Consider the following 19,434-nt stretch of genomic DNA (forward strand, 5'->3'; position numbering starts at 1 on the left):
TCCCTGGTAATTTGTTCTGGTATGTTAGTCTTCTGATGAACTCTCACCAAGTCTGTTAACCAAACTACACCTCTACATGTTATATGGACTTGTCATCCCTCATCATCCAGGTTGAACTAATCTGTGGTCTCCTGATGCCCTGCCATTTGGTCCTCAGAACTGAAAATTTTCCAGAAGCAGTCTGGGTAGAATAGAGAGTGAATCAGATACCATTGGGGACCACCTCCTGCAGATACAGGATGAAAAGGGGGAAAGTGCTATTGAACAAGGATTGATGGTCAATCCTTTCTCAGGCAGAATGGAAATGATGTTTACATGTGTGAAAGAAGCCAGAGACTAAAGTGAAATAGGTTGGCAGAATTCCTGACTTAAATCAACATTAGAATCACTTTGTAGTTGACAGCTTGATTGTATTGACTCCTGCTGGGTAAACTGAACTGTGGCGAATGGCATTTCAAGCCTTCCTTCTGAGATTGAGGGGATGGATGGAGACAGTTTTCACAGGCTGTGGCTGACTTATTTCAGTCACTAAAATCTTTAAGAGGAGATCTGTCCCAGTCATTGAGTCTTCTGAAGAATTATTACTCCATGACCTCCCTGTTTTCGCCACAGGCGAGATGGCTAATTGGTGCTCTTTCTTCCTTTCTACAGAATCGCTTCCTACTCAACCACCTACTTTTCCTCCAACCATTCCACCAGCAAAAGAAGGTAAAAGAATAACACAATAAGGATGTGATTTAGGTTTAAGATTTTCTTGGCTTTGTTCATTTGATCATTTAAAAATCAAGGTATTAATAAAATATATTTTCTCATTAAGACAAATGCTTATCAAATTTACTACAAATTTGCAACCAGTAGTAAATAAGACATACAGATGTATTGCATAATATAATGAACATTGATGACAACATTGTACAATAATTATGTAATGTGATAGAGGATTACCGTATTTTTCGGACCATAAGACGCTCCGGACCATAAGACGCACCAGTTTTTAGAGAAGGGAAATGAAGAAAAAAAGATTCTGAAACAAATAGTGTCCTAAAATATTTTATGTGCATTAAAACCCAACATCACAGTCATAAACACATGTAATCAACCCTGTAAAGTAAACAGCAGCATTTAGAACCATTTTAGAGCCGGGCAAGCACACAGAGACCACACAGAGCTGGGCAAGTAAAAAAACTTTTTTTAAAAAATATATGTGTAGGCTATATTTGGACCATAAGACGCAGGGACTTTTCCCCCCCACTTCTGGGGGAAAAAAAAAGTGCATCTTATGGTCCGAAAAATATGGTAAATATCCCTATAGTGGCACCTATATTACAATGTATAAATGTATCCACTTAACATGTTGTACACCTTAAGTTTATACACTATCATATATCAAATATATTGAATTTAAAAAATAGATAAATGTCCATGTAATTACAGATTTTCTAACAAAATTGCATTATTTTATTTCATTGAAAATATCAGAGTAGTTCATCAAAGAATAGTTAGGTAATTTTGTAAGTAAGAATCTAGTTTATAATTCTACTACACCCAGTGTCAAGTCCTGCTAGTGCCATGGGATTCTCCAATGTACCTCCTGGTGACTGGTCTTTGGTCATTACAGTGTTACGATTACTGGGTTTTTATTATATAGATAGATGGGGTAATAGTTCCCTTGTTTACCTCTGAAATGGCTCTCCTACTTGTTTCTCTCTATCACAAGAGTTTCTCATCACCTCTTACCTGAGCTGTTAAGGTACTTTCTGAAAAAAAAAAAAAAAAGTCCAAACATAGAAGTGTTTATTTTTTAAATTCCATTAATAAACATTTATTAATTCTTCTAGTCATTCTCAAAGCTCCCATGCCAGGCATTTGGAATGCAGTAGTAATATATGATTGCTGCTGAATGCTTATTCTCAGTTTTTCAAGAGAATAGGTATTTGCCTATAATGACCAGTCAAGAATATGAGTTTGGAAATGGAGATTATACTGTGGTTGTCCAGAAATGAAAACAGTTAATGCCACTGCAGGTTAATTACTTGTAAAGGAGGAGGAGAAATTTGATCTACATTTTGAAGAATGAGTTTAAAGGTAAATAAATGCGAGAAGAGCACTCAGTCATGGAATGATCTAAGCATACAGTGTGTTTGCAAAACAATGAGCGGCACATGGAAAAGAGTGAAGATAGAGTTACAACGTGTTTGTATTGCAGAATAAGGAGTGTGAGATCTTCCCTACAGGAAACAGTGTGCCATGAGAATTTTATGGAGGGGGCTGACCTGAGGAAATCAGTGTTTGAGAAAAATAACCTTGGTGCAATGGACCAGAGGGTGTGGGGGAGGAGAGGACAAAGGTGGAACATGTAGTTGGAAGGTTGTTTTGGAAGAGTTCGTCCTTTTATCGTGTATTTAAAAGTAGCAGGGATGTTATGTACCAGGGATACAATGAAAACTAAGTTGTTCCTATCTTACAGCAGCTTAAAGTCAGTGGGGTCACATCCTGGAGACTGTAGTGTCAGGGAAACAAAGAGGCAATGAGAAACTCTAGTAAAGGTCAGCATCCTTCCTCGCATTCCAGTAATCAACCTATTTGGTGAACTCATTTCCCAGATTATGTTAGGAAAATAAATGGGAGAAGAGCACTTCCCACAAATACCCATTTGTACCAGTTTGGTCATTTTTAAGAAAGTCTACTTGAGACATATATAGACATATATCAATACAATGTATAGCTATATGTGTTATAGATGCATATATCAGACAGATATAATTCTTCTATGTTTTTCAAATGGGATCATACCTTAGATTCAGTGACTCACTTCATTTCACATAATAATTAATGTCTAACATTTTTCCATAGTAGTAATATAAATGTTGAATTGTTTTACTCAATTTTATTTTATTGGCTTTTAGATTTGGAAGAGACTTTGACCTTAAATTTATCTCTTCCAACCTGTCAACTATAAGACAGTAACAGCAACATCGGTCCAGCTCAGAGTTCCCATACTATCCTGCATCATCTAATGCTATTTACTAGTACTCTACCTGTGTGTGCTGGAATATTTCTTTTTCTGTCTTCAGTTGCAGCCTTCTCTAGTCTTAGTAGTTATGATGACTTTCACTATTGGAACTGAAAGCAGAATCCTCAATGATAAATTTACTATTTAGGCATTTCTGATGTGCAGATATTACAAAACTCTCTGAAGTCAGAATATTTTTATTTATAGCTGAACATGGTTATCATTCAGTAAACATTCATGAATGTTCATGGAAGATGTGTGCAGGAAGATGTGTGAGAGTAAGGATTGACAGGGCAAACAACTTGCTCCTGAAGTTTTTTAGGATGGTTTTATTTTATTTATTTATTTATTTATTTTAAATATATATTTTATTGATTTTCCACAGAGAGGAAGAGAGAGGGATAGAGAGCTAGAAACGTCGATGAGAGAGAAACATCAACCAGCTGCCTCCTGCACACCTCCTACCGGGGATGTGCCCGCAACCAATGTGCATGCCCTTGACCGGAATCGAACCTGAGACCCTTCAGTTCGCAGACCGACACTCTATCCACTGAGCCAAACTCGTTTCGGCTTTTTAGGATGGTTTTAGATGGTGGGGCTTTTGCTTCTTGAATGCATTATTCATCTTAGGCTCTGTTTGTACTGAGTGTGTTCAATTAATATTGTTATAAATTTTTATTGTTAAAGTAATACTGAGTATTTATTAAACAAACTAGAGGCCTGGTGCATGAAATTCATGCATGGGGGGAGGATCCCCTTAGCCCAGCCTGCACCCTCTTCGATCCTGGACATCCCTCTCACAATCTGGGACCACTGGCTCCTAACTGCTCACCTGCCTGCCTGCCTGATCACCCCTAACTGCACCAACTGCTGGCCTGGTTACACCCTGCTAGCCTGGGCACCCCTTACTGCTTCCCCTGCCAACCAGGTCACCACCAACTGCCCCCCCCCCGCCAGCCTGGTTGCCCCTCACTGATTCCCTCTGCCAGCCTGGTCGCCCCACATTGCCCTCCGCCAACCGGCCTGGTAGCCCCCAACTGCCCCACTTGCCAATATGGTTGCCCCACACAACCTGCTGTTCAGTCGTTTAGTCATCCCTCCCTAACACCCCTGCTGGCTTGGCCACCCCCAAATTTCTTCCCCCCCCCCCCCCCCCCCCCCCCCGCCAGCCTGGTTGCCCCATGCAGTCTGCTGCTCAGTTGTTTGGTCATCCCTCACTAACCCCCTGCCAACCTGGTCGCCCCACACAGCCTGTTCAGTTGTCCGTTCTGTTATTTCGGTTGTGATGGTCGCTTAGACTCATATATATAGAGATGTTAATAAGTACAAAAGAGTATATAGAAAACTATTAAAAACATAATTTCCTATCCCAGAGGTAATTTCTTTATGGATTTTGATATATTTTCTTTGATTTGTTAATTTTTCCTTTTAGTGATCTATTCAAATAGATTCTGCTTTCATATTGAAGATGAAACCTAACTTAGTTTTCATCTTTCCTTGAAATAGATTTTTCTTTAGGAGCCTATTATTAGCAGATCTTGTGTCCCTTTCAGCTTTAAACTCAAACCATAAAAATGTACAATTTTACAAGTCACAGAACTCATGAGAACAACCTCACCAGATCCTTATTGTTCTTGGAGTATTACCTCACTTGGAGATGGTTTATTTTACATTATAAATAGTTTTAAGGGAATAACATTGCACTTAATAAAATAAAACCAAATGAGAGTGCTTTTTTTTTCCAAAGAAAAGAGAAAGGCACATTATCTCAAAGAATATTTGTATATCACTCACCTAATCTTAAAAGGTTCAGATTATTATTGAAGAGTAAATCATTTCATCATAAAACAGAATCAACTACAGTGGTCTAAACTAATGAAAGGGAAAGAGGCATAGATCATTTGAAAGTGTACATGATGCCAAAAATGACAGTTAAAATGCTTTCAGTGGAGTAGGTTTTTGTTGGTATATTTTTTACTTTTTTTCTTAGTGTTATCATCAGTTATACCTACTGACCATATTTTCCTTGGGCTGGCATTAGTGTATGTTTTTGGCATGTATCAATGGATGGCAGAAAGTCACAGACAGAATGAGCGAGGCTGGAATTAACGTTTATTTATGACCTCGGCCCAAATGCATATCAAGTTGTAGATGTCACATGTCTTCCTTCTGAAGTTGAATCACTCTGAAGATGCCAACTGAAGAAACAGAAAACAAGGTGCACAGGGTGATAGCTTAGACTTCCTCCTAATCAGTAGGCACTAGAAAGTGTTTGTTGATTCTTCTGTCTGTAAATCACCTCATTTCCACATTTTTCTCTTCTCTCATTTTTATTCTTTGGGACTGAGGTTGGTGGATTTTTTTCCTTTCTAATTTCATGTGTTCAGTAGAAGTTTCTGAGTCATGAATAGGAACCTTGAACATAGAAGAGAAACGATGGTCAGGAAGCATATAATAAGCAAAAGCTTGGAATATAAACCTGAAAGGATTGATAACCTTTCCTTTGGGAAAAAGCATGAGTTACCAGAGGGAAATTGACATCAGCTTTGTTGGTTTAATACCAACTCTGTTTTCTTCTTATGTCTGGTTCAACATTTATTCTTGTCTTCAGTATGTAAAGCTGCCAAGGCAGACCTGGTGTTTATGGTGGATGGATCCTGGAGTATTGGAGATGAAAATTTCAACAAGATCACAGATTTTCTGTATAACACCATTGGAGCCCTGAACAAGATCGGTGCAGATGGAACTCAGGTAAGGCTAATAGATCAATTATTATTTTATTATATGCATTAAAAAGATATTCTAATGCATTATTATGACTTAGTAGTCATAATAGTCAGGGCATCTAGATAAAGAACTATAATGATCAAATCCATCCCTACATGAGAGAATACATAAGTCTGTGTTTGGAAGCAGCTTACTGATGCCTGGCAGAGACTGAGAAGATGCTAATCCTTAAAAGCTACTGAGTTCAGCAAACTAAGACAGGTTAGAATGGCCATGCCAGCAGATGTTCCTTTAGTATATACTAGAATAGAATATTTCCTTTATGGATATACTCAATATTTCCCCTGCTCTCAGAGACATTAAAGTCTTGAAAGATAGAAGTTGAGGTCACAATAGTATAAATCAAGTAAAACAAAAAACGAATTTATTCATTCAACAGATAACTAGTGAGAATTTATTATGGCCAGACATAGTACTGTCATAATGAATATGACAAACAATGTCTCTAATTTCTTGGTGATCATATTCTTAAAGACATAAAGAGGAGGAGAGTGAGAGATACACAAAAATAGGCAAATAAGTAAGTTCACAAGGTAGGGATGTGAGCTTTGAAAACAGAGTAATAGGATTTAAATTCACTGAGGGTTACTAAAAGTGTGTGTGTGTGTGTGTGTGTGTGTGTGTGTGTGTGTAAGAGGGTATTTGAAATTTTGTAGTCAATTAAGGCCTCTTGAGGAGGTGGCTTTTGAACTGAGATGTAAATGATTACAAAGAAGACCTGAGAGTAGAATTTGCAGACAGGGAAAACAGTGAGTACAAAGGACCTAACTAAGATGAGAATGAGGTTTGAAGACCCTAAAACTTACAGCTACAATATAGTGAGTGAGCTTGTGGGGAGCAGGAAAAGAGGTGGAAAAGATAGGCAAAAGCCAGATTATCTTGAGTCTTATGGACCAATGAAGGAGTTGGGTGTCATCATCAATGCAATGGAAACCAGCAGAAAGTATGGAGAGAAAAGATCTGATAAGCTTTTACAAAAAAAATTAAAAGCTGCTTTATAGAATGAATATTAATAAGGGTAAGAGTGGAAGCAGAGAAACCAGTTAAGATGTTGCTCTCATGGTCCATCAGAGAGATGATGGGGGTCTGGGTGAGGGGGGTAGCAATGGGATGCACTGAAATGAACAGCTTTGGAATATATTTTGGAAGAACAGCTGAGGAATTTTGGGTATCAGTGCCAAATACATAAAGTTGCTGAAGCATTTCAGGGAGAAATTTGTTTTGAATAGAGGGATCGGAGGAGGTTTCCTAAAGATGGTGACATCTGCAGTAGACCTCAATAAACTGGCAGCATTTGAAGACTCATAAAATGACAGTTCTTTGCTTTATCTGTTCTCGTCGAGGAATGTCAGTCTATAGAGAGAGATTTTTAAAATAAAGTACTTTCTGAAAAGTACTCAAAGAAAAAATGCTATTTAATGTGTTATCAGATTTGGTATGTAATGTGTATGGAATTTTAAACAAAGGAAATTGTGGACTAAGTAAGAAATTAAATTGAAGGTATCTTATCTGGCCTCGGGGGAGTCTATATAAATGTAAAAAGCAAACAAACAAACAAACAAACAAACAACAACAAAAAACCTTCTTCTCTCAGGTTGCAATGGTTCAGTTTACTGATGACCCCAGAACAGAATTTAAGCTAAACACTTACAAAACCAAAGAGACTCTTCTTGATGCAATTAAACATATTTCATACAAAGGAGGAAATACAAAAACAGGTAAGACCAAAGAAAGCCCAGTTAATACCCAAAGTAATGAACTAATAGTGATTACTGAAATTACCTTTATAGAATTATATTTATTGAAATAATATAATAACATTATATAAATTTCAGGTGTACAATTTTGTAATATGACCGCTGTAGACTCTATTGTTTTCTTACCACCTTTGTTTAGTCTCCTTCCGTCACCATGTATTTGATCCCTCTTTGCTCTTCACCCTACACTGCTCCCCACCTTCCCAATGGTTCTGTATCTATGAGTTTGATTTATTTGTTCACTTGTTGCTTTTTTTGCTTTCTATCCTACATACAAGTGAAAACACATGATTCTTTTCTTTTTTTTTTGGTCTTATTTATTTTACTTAGCATAATATTTTCAAGATCTGTCCATGTTTGCTGAATATGGCCAGATTATTATGATCTTTGAAAGCATAATAATCTGGCCACTCAGTGTGTGTGTGTGTGTGTGTGTGTGTGTGTGTGTGTGTGTGTGTGTTTATATTTATATATTAGAGGCCCAGTGTATGAAATCGTGAATGAGTGGGGTCCTGCCAGCCTGGCCAGGGGGAGAGGACATGGGTGGTTGGCTAGCCTCCTGTTGGTCGAACTCCTGGTTGGCAGGACAATTTACATATTAGCCTTTCATTATACAGGATATACACTGAGTGGCCAGATTATTATGTGTTCAGAGATCATAATAATCTGGCCATTTAGTGTATATACCACATCTTCATTAATCATCCAGAGTCACATTTTTAAGGCATAATTATATAGATTTCTTAAAAAAAAATTTTCATTGATTTAAGTATTTTGTTCTTACCTTTCCTTCCCCAGCAAAACAGAAATGAAATTGAACTGTTTCCTTCCTCTGTTTCAGGAAAAGCAATTAAGTATGTCCGAGATACCTTGTTTAATTCTGAGTCAGGTACCAGAAAAGGCATCCCCAGGGTCATCGTGGTCATCACTGATGGACGATCACAAGATGATGTGAACAAAATCTCCCGGGAAATGCAATCAGATGGTGAGTGTTACACAGCTAAGCAATAGTGGCTCCCAGTGATATGGTAGCTCTTCTCTGAATATACACTCAATAGCTGAATCTGTGTGACTTAAATATTTCTGAATCTTTCTTACTATAACTGAAAAATGTGATCTTAAAAATACTTTTCAGGTTACAAATCTATTATTTTGCTTTATTTTAATAATACTTCTTCTATATTCAGAATTTTCTGTATAAAAAATGCCAACAATTAAATGCACTACTATCATATTATAAGAACCATTATAAAAGGCCAGGGAGGGACCTGCACAGAAGCTCCTCAGCCTCATCATCTGTAAAATGGGGATTCTCATAGCACTGTCGTGAAGATACATTATATATAATATGCCTGGCAAGCAGTTGTTTAACATTCATTTGCCAAGCATTGAACCATGACCAACCTCTGTTAACACTTCAGTTTCTGCATACAAAATAAAAACTGAGATAAAATTTCTGTTTCAACTACACTACATCTTATAAATTTTAACATAATTAGTAAACATATGCAGACATAAAGATGCTACTCAAAAGGTAACTATTTTGTCTCAAGTACTAATGGGGGCATTGACCTTCTTGAGTTTCTTTAAAATGGAAAAGGTTTGTAGAAGATAATGGAATAATTTTTATATAATGAAATATGTGCATGCAGAATTCTGATGAACTGTTAAGAATGAATTATTCACCCTACTAGCCCTCCTTCACAAACATATTTTATACATTTGGATGAGTCTTGCATTGCGATACTTATCTGTTGTGCAATTGAAAGTAATCAGAAATCTGTTTCCGTTCTGCCACAGGCTACAGCATTTTTGCAATTGGTGTGGCCGATGCGGATTATTCGGAGTTGGTTAACATTGGCAGCAAGCCTAGTGCACGCCATGTCTTCTTTGTGGATGACTTTGACGCCTTTAAGAAAATTGAAGATGAGTTGATTACTTTTGTCTGCGAAACCGCTTCGGCAAGTGAGTTCTTTGAAATGTGTGCTTCCTCAGGTTGCTTAAAGGCATACCAGTGAAATAATGAATCGCATCTTGATCTGAGGAAAGAATATTGTCTCGCAGAGCTGTTTGTTATGCAGACATTGTTTTAAGTTTTAGAGCATTTGGAAGTATGTAAACCTCCCCTCTCCCGGGCATAGAGCCTTAGATTTGATGAAGATCTTCCCGATAAGATGAGAGTCTGTGTTCAAAGGCAAATCTTCTTAAACATCTGTAGCAAATAGTTTTTAAAAATGATTTACGACTGCCCACCAGTGAGACTTATCCCAACATATGTTCCTAAGTGACCACCACAGTTTTCATGGGCCCAGGAGAGGAGAAGGAGGCAATGGCCCTTTGGTTGAAGAGAAAAAGCAAGAGCATTTCAATATTAGGAATCCACAGGAAACCATAGCCACATCTGGTTTGGATTCCCTTCACAATTGACTTCCGGAAAGATTGTTAATTTCCTGTTCTCAGAACAGGGGAAGGATACATTTGCAAAATATCTAAATTAGTGTTTCATACTGTTTGTTTTGTCTTGTTTTTCAGCCTGCCCACTGGTGCACAAGGATGGCATTGATCTTGCCGGTATGCATTATCACAATTTTTCCAAGTAGAAATATATTAAATCACTCCCATTTGGGGGTCCAGATTTTTCTTTTAAAATTTAATAGACTAATTTAATATGCTAATTTTGAAATTTAACATCCTCAAATACCTATTTATTTTTTAAAGGATTTAAGATGATGGAAATGTTTGGTTTGGTTGAAAAGGATTTTTCATCGATGGAAGGGGTTTCTATGGAGCCTGGTACCTTCAATGTGTATCCTTGTTACCGACTTCATAAAGATGCCCTGGTTTCCCAGCCTACCAAGTATGTTTTCATTGCAAGATATTAAAACCAATCATTTGTTTATTATATCTCAATGCCCACTTATGATAGGCTGTAATAGTTCCCGATAGGATTTTCTATAATATTTAGAGCAGATGATGTTTAGATTACTTTGTTTTAAAAAAATTAGACTCAGCCATTTGGCATGAGCTGAACTAGGAGGTCATGATTCAATCCCTGGGTTAGGAATCAGTCCCTAGTGGGGGATGTGCAAAAGGTAGCAGATCAATGATTCTCTCTCATCATTAATGTTCTCCTTCTCTCCCTCTCCTTCTCCTGTCCCTCTTTCTCCCCCTCTCCCTCTCCCTCTACTTTCCTCTTTGAAATAAATAAAAATACATTTAAACAATTTTTAAATTAGACTCACATATAATGCTAGTTGAACTTTTAATATCTGCTGATCTAAGAAAAATATATAAAGATACTTGACACATAGCACTTTCATGATCCACACAGCATTATCCATGCTTGTGTGTATAAACTCACTGAAACCTCCACAAAACTCAGCAAGGCAGACTCAGTATTTTCTGTTTTACAGATAACGAAATTGAAGCATAAGGAATGACTTGAGTGAGATCCCATATCCCTTAAGTGACAATGCTGGGATTTGCCTGGCAATCAGAGCCACACCCCTCCCTGAACCATTTTATGTTAGTGCCATAAATTCAGATGGTTTTTATCTTTAAAAAATCCTACTAGTAGCCCCCTATACCTGAGGAGAAGTATTAAGTTTATGTAAAAATCAGATTATCTACTTGCTTTACAGTCTGATGCACCTAGAAATTCCTGGGGCCTTTTGCAGTCACTCTGCAGACTCTGGGGGTACTTGAGCTTGTGGATTGAGACTTCCTGATTTAAGAAGGTTACCTCTCAGGATTTGCTACTTCACATTCCAAATCAACATTTGTCTCAAAATGCCTTCCGTATTTTTTTATTTTTATTTTTATTGATTTCAGAGAAGAAGGGAGAAGGAGAGAGAGAGAGACAGAAACATCAATGATGAGAGAGACACATTAATTGGCTGCTGCCTGCACACCCCGTACTGGGGACCAAGCCCACGACCCAGGCATGTGTCCTTGACTGGAACTGAACCTGAAACCCTTTAGTCCACAGGCCAGTGCTCTATTTCCTGAGCCAAACCGGCTAAGGCACCTTCAGTATTTTAATGTGAAACATGTTCAGTGTCCAACTTTGGGGAGAGGGTGGTTATCTGACAGTGTTTTTATCTCACTATTGAGTATTACAATGTGTAAGCTTTTTAGAAATATATTTTTATTGATTCAGAGAGGAAGGGAGAAGGAGAGAGAGATAGAAACATTAATGATGAGAAAGAATCATTGATCACTCACAGCCTGAATATGTTCCCTGGGGTCAAACCATGACCTCTTGGTTCATAAGTAGTTGCTCAACCGCTGAGCCCACCAACCAGGCTGCAATGTGTGATTTTTTTTAATTGCTTCAAAGCATTGGCAGGTTTTACAAACATAGTCTTGCTTATTTAGCACTTTTGGTGGATTCCTTAAAATTTTTACTTATGCTTTTACAATCAGATATATAACCTTTTGAGGAGGGATACAAGAAATTTTTTTTCCTTTCCATTTTTAGATATTTGCATCCAGAAGGATTGCCTTCTGATTATACGATCAGTTTTCTATTCCGGATTCTTCCTGACACACCAGAGGAGCCATTTGCTCTTTGGGAGATTTTAAATAAAAATTCGGACCCATTGGTTGGAGTTATTTTAGATAGTAAGTATATTTATTTATATAACATCTGCACACACATGTATGAGTGATGTATGTGACATGTCATCTTGCCTGTTCTGTGTATATTGCAGAATACCTCACTTAAACCATGTTAGTGAATAGTTCCAATGAATTATGTAACAGTTCACTTATTCATTTATCCACTCCTTCTTTCCACAAATATTCACTGAGTTCCTACTTTGTGCCAGCACTAGACTCTGGGAAAAGCAGTGAGCAGGTGAAAGAGACAATTACCAAGCTACAGAAGACTACAGGCAGTGTGAGGTTGATGGAAGAAGGAGGGGTCAATCAATGGATGAGACCAGAAGTTTATTTTTTGGACATGGATATGATGTTGTTAGATGCCTATTTCATATTGAAAACAAACTAAAAAAAAAAAAAAATGCCAGACTGCCAGCAGTATATTTGGGAAGAATTCTGAGATGGAGAAATGAATTCTGAAGTTGTGCCTGGGTGATATATAAGCCATGATATTGGGTGAGGTCATCTAGAGAATGAGTCTGGAAAGAGAAGAGAAGAGGTCTGAAGAATGAGAAACCCACCATTGTTTGTGTTTTGAAAAGTTGAAAAGGAACCAGTGAAGAAAACTTCTTAACCTCACACTCTTGATGATCACTTGAGAAGATCATCAAGTTTTTTGTTAATGTCAATGAGTTTTCTGAGTAGATTTTTAGTTGAGAATTCCAATGAAGCTAGGAAACAAAATTTAGTGGCCACTGTTAGGTACTAACTCAAACATTTGGATAAGGGAAAGTGTTTTAAGCTTGTTTTTAGCTAGTATTTGTAAAGGGACTTTTCAGTACACGGAAATGAATCAACTAAATATGAGCTTGTGAAAGCATTCTATGTATTGATATCAAAACTAATTTAAATAGATTAAAAAGGTGTAAGCCACTAATTCCATATACATGCAGAACTAGAAAACAATGAAGTCTCTCATAATGACTAAGACTAGCCTTTCCTTTTGAAAGCAGACTGAAGAATTGAATTGATTAAATTGTAACCTGGGAATGAATTAGTGAGGAAAATATTCTTATTTCTATGTAACAGAATATTCCTTATAACATGAAATACTCAAGATTAGGAAGGCTTTCCTTTGTTCATAGTAAGAGACATCTTGGAGTATCATTTTTTTTGGGTAGTATAAGTTGCATGTCCTGGGAAAGTTGTTTGCTCTAGTAGGTTAATTAGGCAAAGAGTCTGGTTTCTGTTTCTTAAGATTTGATTAACTTCATTCTCCCTTTCTGTCTGCCTCTAGTCCTAGCTTCAGACAACCCTCTTCCAAGAGGGTGATGTAGGCAATGAAGTATAGAGGAAGAATTTGTGTAGGAGTTCTTGCCTTGCCATCATCACCACATTGTTAAGTCAGTTAGGCTGGTCAGCTAAAAGCCTGGGCAACCCAAGTACTATAGATCCTTCCTTCCTTACCCATCACTTTGTTGTAAACAGAGCTTCAGAACAATGGATGCATCATTTTCTGTCTTGAGTTGAATTGTAGAAAATTATTCACTCATTTTAATTCTTTCTAAAATCTTTTTCTTTGATTAGATGGTGGAAAAACCCTAACCTATTTCAACTATGACTACAGTGGGGATTTTCAAACTATTACTTTTGAAGGACCTGAAATTAGGAAAATTTTCCATGGAAGCTTTCACAAGGTGGGTAATGTTTTGTGTACACATAGTCTTCATTCACTGTGGGCAAAGCAAGAGATAGATGGTGACACTATTCATAGAGCTTTAGATCTCAAATTTCAACTGAAGAAAGAATTACCTATAGCAGTGGTCGGCAAACTCATTACTCGACAGAGCCAAATTTCAACCCTTTCTCTGAACTGTTATGATACATTCTCTTACACAGCTGTTTGAAACTTTTTTTGATTTCATTTAATCATGACAATGAAATCATTATTTGCCAATTAAGTTCACTCTTTTAGCTCGCTAAACAAATAGACTGCCACAAACAAGAAGTATGTGGCAAACATCATAAATTGAAATGCTTTATCAGCACTAAAATTTCATGGCAGAACTTGTTTACAACGTGTCTCATTTAGAATATACTGACCTTGACCATCACCTACATGATGATGTGGATTTTTACATCCTCACAAAGAATTTGTAGACTCCTGAATATATTACCATAGACCTCCAGATTCTAGAGATTCCAGTTTCAGATAATTGAACCATTCATGATTAAACTGAAGAGCTTTATCTCATTTGGGTTCAGAGTCACTAGAAAGCCTTCCTCCTTTCCCTTTAGATTTTAGATCTTTTCTCCTCACCTTAAACTACCAACTGCTGGTAATACTGCAGATAACTTTTGTTGGCAACTCAACCAGCATTTTTTACATTTTAATACTTTCATGTTTGTTTAATTGTGCTTTTAGAAAAGGCATAACTCACACCACAACCCTGTGATTTCAAGATAGTACTGCTTTATAGGAAGGCTAGATTTTTAAACAGTGAAAGTTACTTTAAAGAAAAGTATTAATTAAATAAAAACAGACATGGTACTGACTGCGGGACAGTCATGGAGGAAATAAAGCAGAACCTTTCTCCTCTAGCAAAATGCCAAGTGACAGAATTCCTGCTCTTCTCTTTCATGAATGTTAGTGATGAGTCATGTAATTATGTAAATGTGGTAGATATTCCTCTCATTTCTTACCTACTGAAACATCCTGACTTTTATCCAGCTACACATTGTTGTCAACAAGACTTTGGCCAAAGTGGTTATTGACTGCAAGCAAGTGGGTGAGAAGGCAATAAATGCATCAGCGAATATCACAGTGGATGGTGTCGAAGTCCTAGGGAGAATGGTTAGATCAAGAGGACCAAATGGAAACTCCGCACCAGTAAGTAGATACACAATTGAGGCCATGTTATTGTTATAGAAAACGGTCTTTTAAAAATATAATTATTTATTACCCAGGGGGGACGTTTGGTAAAGGAATGGATGAATAGATGGTTATATAGTTAGCAGCCTTTATAATTGCACTAAAGCATGCATAGTTAAAGCTCTTGGCAGTAAACTTCTGCTATATTATACTCCAGGAATTAAGCTAGTTTATTTTCTAAAGGCATTTTAAGATTCAGATAGTAAAATACTCATAATATGATTTGTGGCATAATGGTTTGTTAATGTGAGAATCAAAACTGTGAAAGAACTTCATTTGTATGAGCAAATATAGATTCATACAAAATGGGTAATTATTATACACAGGAAATTGACATAAGCCTCTCATTTGGATTAGATTTGGGCATTTTACCACTAGCTTTTTGCTATTGTTCATGTGAAATTTATCCTTTAATCATAATGTTATCTAGGTGACCAAATCATTCTAAAATAACATACTTTTCTTCATACAACAAGGAATTTAAGCTTTGGATACTTCCAACTGGCAAAGAAATCACTTTTTCTTCATTCACTACCCACAGCATATACAAGTTTTTGTTTTAACACCATGCAGTCATAGCTAATTACCACCATTCTCTAATTTGAGTCATTTTATAAATTAGAACCAATTAGCCTGGGGAATAGTTTATTATTTTATACAACCCCAACAATTCTGCATTTCTCTTATGTGTCACGGAAACATAAAATGAATTATGAATGGCTATTATTGTCTTGTACTTTGATAGGTCGGTAGAACTAGCCCATTATATGAAACTTTAGAACAGCTTAGTGGTTCTCAAAGTCTATTTAAGCTGACGATCACTTTGTGCAAATGAAATCTCCTGATGTGTTAATCAAATAAGTAAATGAATAAGATTAAAACAGATCCATGCTGATTGAAAAGGAGAGAGGACGTGGGGTAGTAAGTGTCCCCCACTTCCAATGGTTCCTAAGGGAGCATAGTTTTAATTGCACTCCTCTCATCTAACCCATTCACTTTACACATCAGCAAACGGTCCCAGAGTGCTAATGTGATTTACTTTGGGACTCTGCTATTTTGTGGCATTTCTCTTTGTGGTAACAATAGAAATGAAATCCTTGTGTGCATTGATGCTAATATATATGTAATTTATTAGGGTGACATTGGATAATATAATTTTATGTTTCCAGTGTACAACTCTGTGATACATTATCTGTATATTGCATTGTATGCCCATAACCCAAAGTCAAATCTTCTTTTATCGCAATATATTTGACCCTCCTTTACTCTTTACTATCTCCCCATCTCTCTGATAACCACCATACTATTGTCTAGGTTTATGAGGGTCTTTTTGTTTGTTTGTCTTATTTGTTCATTCATTGCTTTTAGTTTTATATCTCACATATGAGTGAAATCATATTGTCTGGAATATTTCTATCTGACTTATTCACTTAGAATGAGTTTTGAGGCATCTTTGAAAGTGCTTTTGTTCTACATTGCTTTGGAGAACTATGGATTAGATATTTAGAAAGAGAGAATATAAAAGTGATGGAAGATGCTCTTGTTTTTAGTTATAGTAAGAGACTTTTATTAGTAAAGACATTTACATAATATTTTTAAAGGAGTTGTCTCCTCTTAACATGCAGAATTTTATGTTGATTAAGAAACACACCATCTTCTGCCTCATGGAAGATACTTATATGATAGCACACTCTAGAACTTATAAAGAGACAGAATAGCAAACTAAGGATATCTTTCTTATAAGAATAAATGGATGTATATAGATGGATGCTTGGGTGGCTAAGTGAATAGTCTCTAATTTAAGAAAGAGAAACAATCTAGTTATATGAGATTCTAGGCCCAAATCACTTATTAAATTATTTTTATTTTATGAATAATACATATACATCTCCTGACACTTAATAGACATTCAATAACGAGCAGCTGTTATTATTGAAGAATGTTAGTAATACCTTCTCTTTCTCACCTTTTCTAACCCTCTACTGCTTATTTTTGACCATATATTATTTTCTTTTTCTTTCATATATCTACATTTCATCCCTCTAGCCAGAGTATAAATTTCTCAAAATAGAAACCATATCAGGGTCTTCATACAACCACATCCTTCTATCCTCCATCAAAGTTACTAATAAATCTTATATGAACAAAGCTCTCAAGAAATATTTGCTGGAAATTAAATAGAATGTCATCTATTTGATTGGTTCCATATCTTTTGTTAAAATGTTGTTTTGTATATATTCCATTCATGTGTGGTATTGACAACCATCCAATAATATATTTCATACTCTCTCCTAATTTGTATTTTATAATTATGGTTTGATAATTATAATTATTTCAAATGACAATTTTATAATTACAATTACTTCAAATTATACTCTATGTAAATAAATGGTACTCTAAATATATGGTCATTACACATCAAATACTTTATTCCTGGAAGCAAAAGTTACTGTAGGTTTCAGTCCTACTAGCAATAAATCTTTAACTGTCCATGAGAGAAAAGCAATTGAACAGAGCAGCCTCTGTGGTATCTTCCAACCAGTAGTAGACAATGGGGAATTTATGGAAGTCAATAATTAAAAGAGTTCTTTGTAAGGCTAGTCGGGAAAAAGTTGTAGCTTTTGTTAGAATCTAGAATTCTACAAAGGATTACCCAATAGGTTTTCAGTCTGCCCACTTGTTAAAGAATTTGATTATGCTACAATGGATGATATTAGATTAGCTCTCAAGAATGTGATTGGAAACTTGCTTGCTTTTTAAGGTTATTGCTTAATTGTTTCAGTGCAGGGCAAGAGACAAGCTTCAGTCCTCAGTTTTCACTTTAGAAATCACAAATTGCTAAAAAAATAAAAATAAAAAAAATCTTAGTATACACTTGTACTTCACTACCTAGCTAAAGTGAATTGTCATGTGCCAGTTTTGGATTATTCCAGGGGGAGTAATTATCATATCATTGAGATTAGTAGTTTATATGTCAGCATTCCCTGGGCAAATTCAGCAATGATTTAAAAAAGTGTCAGATGATGGAAAAACTCTTAAATATTGAGTCTCTAAACAAAATATATTCTTCTTAAATCCAAGTTGAGTGGAGAAGAGATTAATGGATTTAGGGATACAGTACTACTATATTAAATTACTCACATTTATAATAAAAACAACTTGTTTCTGCAATGAAAGATTTTATAGGCAGCAAAAGTGCCCAGTGGGACTAAACTAATAAGCAGTCCTAACTTAGCTGTCAAAACACAAGTGGGAAGAAACTTAACAGCTGTTCTTCTTTTTCCCATCTTTCTCCTAAGAAATGTCTCCTATTTTTTCTAACATACAGTGAAACTATAATGCTGCCAATCAGAGATGATTCTAGAAAAAAATGTTGTTTTCTGGCCTACGGTCATGTTTCTTAGTGTCTTCCACCTTTAAAATATAACAGATATTCAATGGACATTTGTTTAGCCATCTGCTGCTAGAGACAAATTTCATGCAGTTTTTATTAAAATTATTTACCAAGTTAAAGCTTTTTATGCAGGAATCAATTGTAGACTAGTGAATGATCCTATAGAAACAAATATTTTAAAATTACAATAAAATGATTGTTTTCACAAGAATTATATCTTTTAATTCTTAAAATAAGAATAGTAGCTAATAATATGGTATGCCAACTGTGCTAGTGGTAGACAAATTCATTAGTCAACAGAGCCAAATATCAAAAGTACAACAATTGAAATTTCTTTTAAGAGCCAATTTTTTTAAACTTAAACTTCTAACATCACTTCTTCAAAATATACTTGTTTAGGCCGAAGTATTTTGTGGAAGACCCACACTCAAGGGGCCAAAGAACCTCATGTGGCTTGCGAGCCGCAGTTTGCTGACCATGGGACTAGGCAGTATCTACTTTTCTGTGATTACCTCATTTAATCTTCCAATACCCATAGGAAGGGAGACTTAATTAAGCCCTACTTTATGGATGCAGAAATTGAGACTTGAAGGAGTTAGGGAGGGATTCCCTTTCCAAAAATGAGCAAAGTGAGGTGAGATCATATGTGACTTGCATACAGTTACCTGCCTTCCATTCTAAACTCTCTTCCACTGGGTCTGATTATTACAGAACCTCAGGCAGAGGAGGGTGTCATGTTCACTGACAAGTCCAAAGACTTACATTATTTGAGTCACAACCTTGAAAGTAAATGTGATCAAAATGGTCCTCCCAAGTATGTCTACACCCAAGTATTCTAATTCCTACCAACAAGTAAAGCTGCTAATTTTCATTTCCTAATTTAAGTAATACCACGATGCTTTTCCTTAACATCAATAAACAGAGAACAAATAAAAACACTATCTTGAAT

At 36.1% G+C, this 19,434-nt stretch overlaps 1 protein-coding gene across 3 annotated transcripts in view; it reads left to right on the forward strand.

Moving 5' to 3' along the window:
* The window catches only part of COL14A1 (collagen type XIV alpha 1 chain), a 175,504-nt gene that overhangs the window by 92,835 nt on the left and 63,235 nt on the right, over positions 1 to 19,434 (forward strand). For all 3 annotated transcript variants that reach the window (XM_036436874.2, XM_036436876.2, XM_036436877.2), the window contains exons 25-34: positions 652 to 708; positions 5,625 to 5,764; positions 7,395 to 7,518; positions 8,399 to 8,542; positions 9,358 to 9,522; positions 10,090 to 10,128; positions 10,276 to 10,414; positions 12,038 to 12,180; positions 13,747 to 13,856; positions 14,891 to 15,049. In XM_036436874.2, the coding sequence (XP_036292767.1) occupies positions 652 to 708; positions 5,625 to 5,764; positions 7,395 to 7,518; positions 8,399 to 8,542; positions 9,358 to 9,522; positions 10,090 to 10,128; positions 10,276 to 10,414; positions 12,038 to 12,180; positions 13,747 to 13,856; positions 14,891 to 15,049 (1,220 nt within the window). The remainder of the gene's footprint in view (positions 1 to 651; positions 709 to 5,624; positions 5,765 to 7,394; positions 7,519 to 8,398; positions 8,543 to 9,357; positions 9,523 to 10,089; positions 10,129 to 10,275; positions 10,415 to 12,037; positions 12,181 to 13,746; positions 13,857 to 14,890; positions 15,050 to 19,434) is intronic.

This window comes from Pipistrellus kuhlii, unplaced genomic scaffold (genome assembly GCF_014108245.1).
Source record: "Pipistrellus kuhlii isolate mPipKuh1 unplaced genomic scaffold, mPipKuh1.p scaffold_m20_p_14, whole genome shotgun sequence".
Classification (NCBI taxonomy): Eukaryota; Metazoa; Chordata; class Mammalia; order Chiroptera; family Vespertilionidae; genus Pipistrellus; species Pipistrellus kuhlii.